Raw genomic sequence first — 10,203 nt, forward strand, 5'->3', positions numbered from 1 at the left:
GGTGACCTGTAATCGTTTTTCTTTGGTGCCAAAGACTATTACCTTAGTTTTGTTTTTGTTTAGCTGGAGAAAATTGTGGCACAACCAGTCATTGATTTCCTCAATGCATTTACCAAGAGCCTGTACAGGGCCTCGGTCTCCTGGTGACATTGTGATATATATTTGTGTGTCATCTGCATAGCTATGATAGTTTATTTTGTTGTTGTTTATAATCTGTGCCAGTGGGAGCATGTAGATGTTAAACAGAAGGGGTCCCAAGATGGAACCTTGGGGAACTCCACATGTGATACTTGTCTGCTCAGATGTGAAGTTACCTATTGATACAAAGTATTTCCTGTTTTCTACGTATGTTTTGAACCAGTTTAGTACAGTTCCTGAAAGACCTGTCCAGTTCTCCAGTCGTTTGAGTAATATGTTGTGGTCAACTGTATCAAATGCTGCACTGAGATCCAGTAAAACTAGGACTGACATTTTTCCACTGTCTGTATTCAGACATATGTCATTAAACACTTTGGTCAGAGCGGTTTCAGTGCTGTGGTTCTGTCTAAAACCTGACTGGAAGGCATCGTAGCAATTATTCTGTTTTAAGAAGTAACTGAGCTGTTGAGAAACTGCTTTTTCAATGATCTTACTTAAAAACGGGAGATTTGAGATCGGCCTGTAGTTGTTCATTTGTGTCTTGTCAAGATTGTCCTTTTTCAGTATAGGTTTGATTACAGCAGTTTTTAGTGATTCTGGAAACACACCTGATAATAAAGAAAAGTTGACGATCTGTAACAGGTCTGACTCTAAAGTCTTTGAGACCTTTTTGAAAAAACTTGTTGGCAGGACATCTAAACAGCAGGAGGAGGAGTTCAGTTGACCTAAGATGTCCTCCAGGTCTTTGCTGTTAATAGGTTGAAACTGTTTCATGGTGTTTAAACAGTTTTTTGGTGGACACAGTACATATCCTGGATCTGCTGTTGATGTACCAATTGCTTGTCTAATTTTTTGGATTTTTTCAGTGAAGAATTTGGCAAAGTCATTGCAGGCCATGGTCGAATGAAGTTCAGCTGCCACTGACACAGGAGGGTTTGTTAGCCTGTCAACTGTAGAAAATAAGACCCGAGCATTATGGCTGTTTTTAGTGATGATGTCAGAGAAGTAGGACCTCCTTGCATTCCTCAGTTGTAAATTATAATTGTGAAGTTTCTCTTTATAAATGTCATAATGAACCTGGAGGTTTGTTTTTCTCCATCTGCGCTCAGCTTTCCTACACTCTCTTTTTTCATTTTTCACCAGTGTGGAGTTTCTCCATGGAGACTTTTTCCTTCCAGAGATAACCTTCACCTTAATGGGAGCAATAGTGTCCATTACATTTAACATGTTAGCATTGAAGCTATTGACGAGCTCATTGACTGACCCTCTGGGCAGGTCAGGTGTTAATGGGAAGACCTGGTTAAAAATTGCACTACTGTGTTCAGTTATACACCGTTTTGTGATCACTGTTGTTGAGATATTTGTGTGGGCTGAGATTTTACTTTCAAAGAAAACACAGTAATGATCAGACAGGCCCACATCAGACACAGTAACCTTTGAAATGCTCAGGCCTTTGGAGATCAGTAGGTCAAGAGTGTGTCCTCTATTATGTGTGGCCTCTGTTACATGCTGAGTCAGCCCAAAGTTGCCCAGAGTGTTACTCAGGTCTTTAGTCCCTTTGTCCTGAGGGTTGTCCACATGAATGTTAAAATCCCCAGCAATAATTACACAGTCAAAATCAACACAGATCACAGACAGCAGTTCACTGAGGTCATTAAAAAAGTCTGTGCAGTATTTGGGAGGCCTGTAACTATAATATAGATTAACTATAATAACCTTGATAAAAATACAAAAGACCATCTCTAAACGGAGTACATCTTGGACGCTCTTGCATACCTGTTATTGTTTATTACCTATATGATAATTTGAGTATTACACCTGTAATTGGCCGTACTTTGGATGGCAGTTGATTCTTCCTTCGGTGTTGGGTGCGCTCTGGAGATAACCAATCAGATCAGCTCTATCTCGGTCCGGAAGCTGTGTTGTTTACATTTTCCAAGATGGCGGCGGGAATGTATTTGGAGCATTATTTGGACAGTAAGTGAATTTGCATGTGTTTCTGACGCATTGAAAAACATTCTTAGTCGTTTTATAGTTTAATTTCTTTGTGTAGTGTATCTCCTGATCAGCTTCAGCGCGGAAGGGAATGTTCTAACGGTTTCCTAACGGTTAGCGGTTTAGGCTCAGTCTATTTGCTGGAATAGCGCGTCGCAAGGGAGCAAAGAAAGGCTCGCAAGCATCCTGTATTGCCACTACTGGCACAAGTTAAATGCAGTTAGCATTCATAGTCAGCTGTATTTGTGCCACTTGTTGTTTAATGGGGTGCTTGAGAATTTTAAAGCTTAACCGAAAAAGCATCACTTCAGACATTAGATTGAGCTAGCCAGTGTTGTTATTTCATTGTTTCGTGTTGATGTCTTAAAAATCTTTGTTCTCCTGCCTTCCTGCCACACCAGGCATAGAAAACCTGCCCTTCGAGTTGCAGAGGAACTTTAATTTGATGAGGGATCTAGATCAACGCACAGAGGGTAAGCTCAGTGAACACGGATCTTCATTAACCCACAAAACACGGTCCTTAAATGGAGGTAAATGGGTTACCCCCACACAGGGACCCCAACGAAAGTCCGAGGAATCATTAGATTACTAACGAAAAAAAGCCCCTAATTATTATTATTATTATTATTATTATTTGTCTTGTTCTTCTTTAACACTTGGATGTATTTTTATTTAGTGCTCTTACATTGACACAGCTCGAACCCTATCTTAATGTGTGATGAGGAGTCACATAATAACATTTTTAAGTCATCTTTATTTAAATATTATTTTTAAACCCCAAAACAAATAAATGATCAAAATAAAATAAATAAAAATAATATTAATAATAATAACAATAATAATTATACAGAGTGAAAACAATTAGGTGTGTTATTATGTATTTATATGTGCTAAGCAAAAACATTTTTAAAGGTTTGGTTGTGGTTAGTGCTGTCTACTTACAGCAAGTAGGTCCTGGGTTTAAATCCAGTTGAAGTCCTTCTGCCTGAAGTTTACATGTTCTCCTCGTACTTGTATGGGTTCTCTCCGGGTGCTTTGACGTCTTCCCACAGTTCAAAGACATGCATGGAGTTAGATTAATTGGTGATTCTAAATTTGTTGTCCGTCTGTCAGTGTTGTGCTGGGTGTATCCTGCTTTTGGCAGCTGGGATAGGCTCAAGCCACCCCAGCAACCAGAAACAGATAAGGAGAAGAAGATGAATGTATAGAACCCAAAAGTTTATTAACATTTTTGAAGCCTTAAGATCATAATTTACTGTTTTAGGTTGCTGGTTTTATGCTTGTTAAATAAGAAAACTGAATATCCAATTGTGTTATTTTCAAAAACATTTTGACTTATTTGTGTGAGGTATTAAAATTATCTTTGTAATTACAGACAGCGTTGTTTAGAAGTTCTTCTCATCTTTTTTTTTTTTTATTATTTTTTTTATTTTTGTTTAGATCTTAAAGGCCAGATAGACTCTCTGGCTAAAGAATACACTGCCAATGCCCGGACTCTCTCCTCTGAGCAAAAGCTGTCCATACTGAGGCAGATCCAGCAGTCATACAGTAAATGCAAGGAGTTTGGAGATGACAAGGTGCAGCTGGCCATGCAGACCTATGAAATGGTTGGTATCTTAGAAAATAAACATATTTTAGATACATGTTTATTGGGAGAAAATAACTTGAAAAATACACTGCCCTGTATTTAAGTAAGCATGGCCTGAATTTTGTGTAGGTGGATAAACACATCAGACGTCTGGACACGGATCTGGCTCGGTTTGAGGCTGACCTGAAGGAAAAGCAAATCGAGAGCACAGACTATGATTCCACCTCTAGTAAGGGGAAGAAAGGTGGGTTAACACTGTATTTGCCCACAGTTATGTGCTCAGTTAAGTAAATCCAAACTCAATATAATGCGTGTCTTGCATGCTTTTGTAATCCCAGGAGATTCCAGGCAAAAGGAGAAGAAGGCAGCTAAAACGAGGTCTAAAGTGAAGAGTTCAGATGAAGACAGCAGTCCTAAGAGTGCACAGAAGAAAGTGAAACTCCTTCAGCCGTACGTTGTGCATTGTTTTGCTTTTGATGGTCTTGTCATTGTTGTTTTTTTTTCCTTTTAAGTTAGTGTCATACTCTTTTTCTCACATACAACATTTTTTAATCATCAGAGGAGAATTCAACAGCCCTTCTTCCAACTTTGGGAACGTGCACCCATCCGATGTGCTGGATATGCCAGTGGACCCCAACGAGCCCACCTATTGCCTATGTCATCAGGTCTCCTATGGCGAGATGATCGGCTGTGACAACACTGATGTGAGTTTTGTATTAAAATGCCCTCTTACAGTCAATCAGAGGACACATGAGATTGGTATGGACATTTACATTTAATGTTGATGAATGTGTGTTGTCGTTTGTACAGTGAACCTGCTTAGAAAATTATAAAATTTGAAAGGGTACATGGTTTAGAGCACAAGTAATGATTCAGTAAAAGGACTAGATGTTATAGTCCCTGATAATGCATTTCTTTGAATGGAGAGAATCTTGAGGAAAGGCAGCCCAGGAACTTTACCAGCAACACATATCGTTGTGTGCCTCAACTTTTTTGTATTGTATTGTATCTTTATTTCAGACATATACAGAAAAAAAAAACTTTCGGTCTTTTACCCAAGCAAATCTGCAATTTTTTGGTAGATTAGAGATTTGATCTAGATTATCATATTAAGATTTGGGACACATCGTCAGTAGTGGACCTTGGATTCATCAGGTGTTTCGCCCATTATCACTAGACACCCTCGTCCAATGAGGGCCTACCAGGGTTGCTCAGGCCACGGAGTGTGTCACTAGTTTATGTTAAATTGTTATTTCTCTTCTTCTTTCTTCTGTTTAGTTTTCTACAGTTTATTTTCTCCTATCTATTCACTGCAACTGAGAAATAATACTTACCTCTTTAGCATTTATGGAGCCTCACTTCTTCAAAGGGATAGAAAAGGTGATAGAGAGAAGTAAGAGAAAAGGGACAAGATAGGAGAGAGCAGAGAGGAGAGCCGGAAGGGGGACGCACGATCTGGCTTCCCACACCTCCCTGCCGGATCGGGCTGTACGCTCTTCCTCCCTACTGCCTCCTAGAAAAGGGAAGAAGAGCGGAATATTTTCTTTTCTCTCACAGTTAGCGGGACTGCCTTTGCTGCCCAAGTGAAGTCAGCCCTTTTTAACTGGTCCTCTCAGCAGTGTTAGCTAATTCTCTTATAGCCTGTCATTGTGCCTGTCTGATCCCAATCTCTCTAAGCAGTTTTGCTGTTGTACTGGCAACAAAGCCCCTGCACCCCAATTCCACCGGGCGCACCTTGATCTTCCAACTTCTGTCCTCTGCTTCAGCTGCCAAGTTGGCATACTGCAGCTTCTTACGCTCAAATGCTTCCTCGATTGCTTCCTCCCATGGTACCGTCAGCTCAATGACGTACGCAAGTTTTTGGGAGTTAGACCAAACGATAAGGTCTGGTCGCAGAGCACAACCAAATCAATTTTATAACCCACTTCAAGTGTCATAATATAAAGGCAAATCATACAGAGTAACAGAAACAAGAACTGGTGTTCTGAACGCTTTATATATTTTCTGGTGTTTTCTGGCTCTTTTCACTGAAGAAAAGAGCATTTCTGTGTAAACACACAAAGGAGGCTGGACCACAGAGAGTCTTGGGATGCTTTCTTTGCAGTTGCTTCATTTAGCTTGTGACAGTTGTCTTTTGGCATAAGATGAAATGTCCCTTTTTATTGTCTTTACTGAACTTGAGAGGGAGATGGCCGGTTGTTTGGGTTCAATGTGCTGTCCTTATCCACATATCCACTGATACCATTTTGTTTGGCAATAACAAAATTAAATATATTAATGATTGCCCACTTTTATTTGAGTTTTGTTCTGCTGTTTCAATACGAACCAAATTAAAAGAGGTTTGGTTATAGTGAAATACTCACACACATCCCTCTGATGTCCTCGGAACCACCAAACACAGGGAAACAGTTTTTTTTTTTCATTTAGTGCTTATGGTCCGTATATTTTTAACTTGGCGGCAGTTACATGTGTTTGTTTTAACCAGTTACAGTATGTCAGGGTTCGTACGGGTGCTTGAAATCCTTGAAAATGCTTGAATTTTAATGTTGTCTTTTCAAGGTTTGAAAAGTGCTTGAATTTCAGATGTGGTGCTTAAAAGTGCTTGAAAGTGTAACTGTATTTCATTCACCACAAATAACTATCTGATTGAACAGTTTTCTTATCAGATAGAGAAATAAAATGAGTCGCAAAATGTAGAGGCAAAATTTCCCCGCCTGGCTGCCTTGTGTCTGTTTCAATATGTGACCCCGCCCCTCCCTCGGACAGTCGGGGATGTGTGCGCTAACATACCTGTTGGTCGTTGTTTTAATAAGTGTTTGATGGAAAACAACAATGGCGGAGTTTGCGCTCTCCAGTCGCATGATAGGTGAGTCCTAGTAAATAATTTTCCAGTACGTGTACGTTACACATGCTATTTTTAAAAAATTATGATTATTATTTTGCTAGCTATCAAACTCGCTGGAGAAATGATTGAAACGCACTGAGTGTGATGCAGTATGGCAGCGCTATTATGGAATATGCTGTGAACTTAGCTAACATTACTTAGCAGTCATATGAGTTAATTTACTCAAGTGAAAGCTTTAAACATTAGCCTGATACATAACTAGCTAACTTGGCTTTCTGGTTAACCCTCTGGGGTCGACAGACCCAGAGTCTCCATTTCAACTTGGGTCGAACGTGCGGACTTCAAACTATATACCAGTGTTTAAATTGTGTTGATAGGCCACGTAAAACCGATGTTTTTTGTTTTTAATAAAACAGTGGCGTTTACTCCAGGAAGAAACGGTAAAAACGGCCTTTTCTAAGGAGAGCGCTAGCAAACACGCTTTGATTGTGAGTGAAAAACAACAGTCATTGGTGAAAAAAGAAAAAACACTCCTTCCCTATTGGTGGAAAAATGTACCACGTCGACCAATCAAAAAAAATGATATGGCAACATGTGGCATTTGGTTGTTTGGGAAGAGAGGGAAGTTTTAGGAGTGAGCGAAAGAGAGAGAGAGACAGTTTTGATACATGAGAAATTTGTGAGGTTTACCGTGTTTGGAGTCTCATGTTAGTGTGTTGTCTTGTGTAGTTAGTGTGTAGTGTAGTCGTTGTTTTGTTTTGTGTGTCAGTTCTACTAGTGAATGTGACAGTAGCTGCAAAAAAGCCACCAAAGGCAGATTGCAGTGTAAACGCTGTGTGACACACCTGCTGTCAGACCTGCAGGTTTATCCCTGTACTGTTCTCATCTGTGTTATAGTGGACACAAACTATTTTTTGGAGTTGCATAAATAATTTTTGTGCCTTCTTATTTGATGCAGAACACCTGATTGTTCTGTAAATAGTTTGAAATGGTTACATAAAAACCATCTCAGCCTTGGCTGCATTTTTAGGTAAATAGTACAATATAACTTTTTTGTTTGCAAAACCTGTGCATATTTTTAAAAATGTACAATTTCTATTTGCATTTCAAGTTATGAAAATGATTCGTTAAACATGCCTGTGGTTTTTGCAGTCAAAAATATCACTTTCTACTCATATTTTAAATTTTGTCTGAATTTAGATAAATTGTGCTGATACAGTTTGTCAAAATGAGAAAATAACAGATTGGCAAGATAAACAGTTTTTAAAGTTGAAATATAGAGGCCAAATCAAAAGTAGTCAAAAACGGCCAATTATACCCTGGACCCCAGCTTTTTGGAGTATTTGAAATAATGGTAATATGAAGGACCGATCCATATGGTCACAAAGAATAGCCACTTGTTTCTGTGCCATCAGTTCCCCGGCTTTCATTCAAAATGTGTTTATCTTCAGCACCTGCACATTAAACTACTTAAAACTCATACATGTCTTCAAGCTCACACCGAGACCTGTGGGGCACAATCAGCCACTGAGACAGTACACACATTTATATGTGTATTTGTATATGAATATTTCATACTTTAAGGCTGCCTGTTTATTTAAGGGAGATGAACAAAATACATTGGAATTGTACATAATAATATCACAGATGATAAATTCAATAGATTTTAAGTAGATGCTTGTGCATTCTTAAAGTCTTATATGTTGAATTGAACTATGTTATCTGAAAAGCTTGAAAAGGGACCTTGAAAGTGCTTAAAAAGTGCTTGAATTTGACCCTGAAAAAGACGTATGAACCCTGGTATGTGGAAAGCTTTTTTTTCCAAGATGTCTGGTCTTGTCAGTTTTTAGCTTATTCTACAGGGGAAGAATGTTCATAATCAGACACATCAAGGAAAGGAGCATAAAAAAGAGAAGAAAATGAGGCTGCATTAAAAAAATACAGCAGCTGCTTTAGTAGTTTATACCTGTTCAGCTGTTCATTAATGCAAAGAACTAATTAGCCAGCCAATGACAGCAACTCAATGCACGTAGCTAAAAGTGCTTGCTCATAGGGGGTCATATGATTGTTGGGTTTTTCTCTGTATCTATGAAGCGCCTTGAGGCGACTTATGTTTGGCGCTATATATATAGACACAAGAATTTCACTCACATGTGCTGTACCAATGTACCTGCACATGTGATGTGACAATAAAAGTGATTTGATTTGATATATAAATAAAATTGAATTGAATATGGTCAAGGACCTGCTGAAGTTCCATCTGAGCATCAGAATGTGGAAGAAAGTTGAATTAAGTGATTTGGAATGTGACATCATCACCATCGTGGAGCTTCATGGATATGCAGCTGACAAATCTGCAGCAACTGTGTGACGCTATCATGTCATTTCGGACCAAAATCTCTGAGAACGTAATCAACACCTTGTCTTTGTGCCACAAAGAACTAAGCAGCTCTGACGGCAAAAAGAGGTCTAACTTGGTACTAGCAAGGCCTACCTATTAAAGTGTCTGGTGAGTGCACATTTATGCAATAAAGGCAAAGCCAGAGGATTGTGGAAAGTGGTTTAATATGTAGTAAATCACCTTCTAGTTCTAATTTCCTGTTACTTATTTGCTTATAATGGCGTTTTAAGTGGATGGAGCCCTGCTATTATCAGATTTAAAGAGCCATCTGTACATCTTAACAAAGGAAGAGAGGTTGCATTTGGAAGTGAGTAAATGACAGTGTGTCCCTTTGTGACATTTAATAAAGCACACAAAATGTGGTACCTTCACTGGTCCCTTTAATGAAGGAATGATATTATTTATTTTAATATCAATAAATACCATCCACATATCAAAAAAGGTCACGACAGTATAATTGTATCATACAGAGCTGACTCTGCGAGCATTAAATCAGATTAATAATAAAAAATAGAAGCTGAAATGGTATTATGTGTCTGTTATACTTTATAAAGTGCATGTACAGGCTCTCTCTTACATACATTTCCAAGATGCTAACCATAAATTAAGGTGCTGCAGCCCGGTGCCTCGCTGTGTGGATAAGGTCACAGATGGCAGTGTGACTGATTTATTAGCAGAAGCCACACTGTGAATATTACATGTGATGGCTCTTTTTGAACAGATTGTTCTCCATCATGTGTTCTAGAAAAATTTGATTTTTGTCTGTCCCAACTGCTTCACTTGCACAACACTTACCAGTATTTTGTCTGTTTTTGTTTTTTTCCAGTGCTCCATTGAGTGGTTCCATTTCGCATGTGTGGGGCTGACAACCAAACCGAGAGGCAAATGGTAAACAAAACTAAAAGAAATTGAGACTGTGATCTAATTTCACAAATGTGTTCAATAAGAGTGTTGAAAGTGTGCACCCTCACCACTCTTCATTTATGCTATGCAGGTACTGTCCACGGTGCTCTCAGGACAGAAAGAGGAAGTGAGAACAAATGGTTGTCCTGGAACGAAACACGGACTCTGATCAGATGGAAAATGAGAAGAATATTTCTTCATTAGTTACTAGAACTTTTTGTTTCTCATCTTCCTTAACATTTGGTGCTTTTTAAATTTCGGTTTACGTACTTGCCTTGGTCTGATGCAGAGTGTTTGAAGGAGCCAAGTGTTACAAATGTATTTAAATTTTGT

The 10,203-nt window shown here is 38.8% G+C and overlaps 1 protein-coding gene across 1 annotated transcript; it reads left to right on the forward strand.

The window, feature by feature from the left end:
• The first annotated feature begins 1,965 nt into the window (after positions 1-1,965).
• On the forward strand, positions 1,966-10,054 carry ing4 (inhibitor of growth family, member 4). Its single transcript, XM_004550776.5, has 8 exons — positions 1,966-2,115; positions 2,535-2,606; positions 3,574-3,740; positions 3,851-3,965; positions 4,060-4,171; positions 4,281-4,425; positions 9,794-9,855; positions 9,962-10,054. Exons 1-8 carry the CDS (start codon positions 2,079-2,081, stop codon positions 9,999-10,001), a joined length of 750 nt encoding a protein of 249 aa, XP_004550833.1. The 5' UTR covers positions 1,966-2,078; the 3' UTR covers positions 10,002-10,054.
• Positions 10,055-10,203: the final 149 nt, after the last annotated feature.

This window comes from Maylandia zebra, linkage group LG11, assembly GCF_041146795.1.
Source record: "Maylandia zebra isolate NMK-2024a linkage group LG11, Mzebra_GT3a, whole genome shotgun sequence".
NCBI lineage: Eukaryota > Metazoa > Chordata > Actinopteri > Cichliformes > Cichlidae > Maylandia > Maylandia zebra.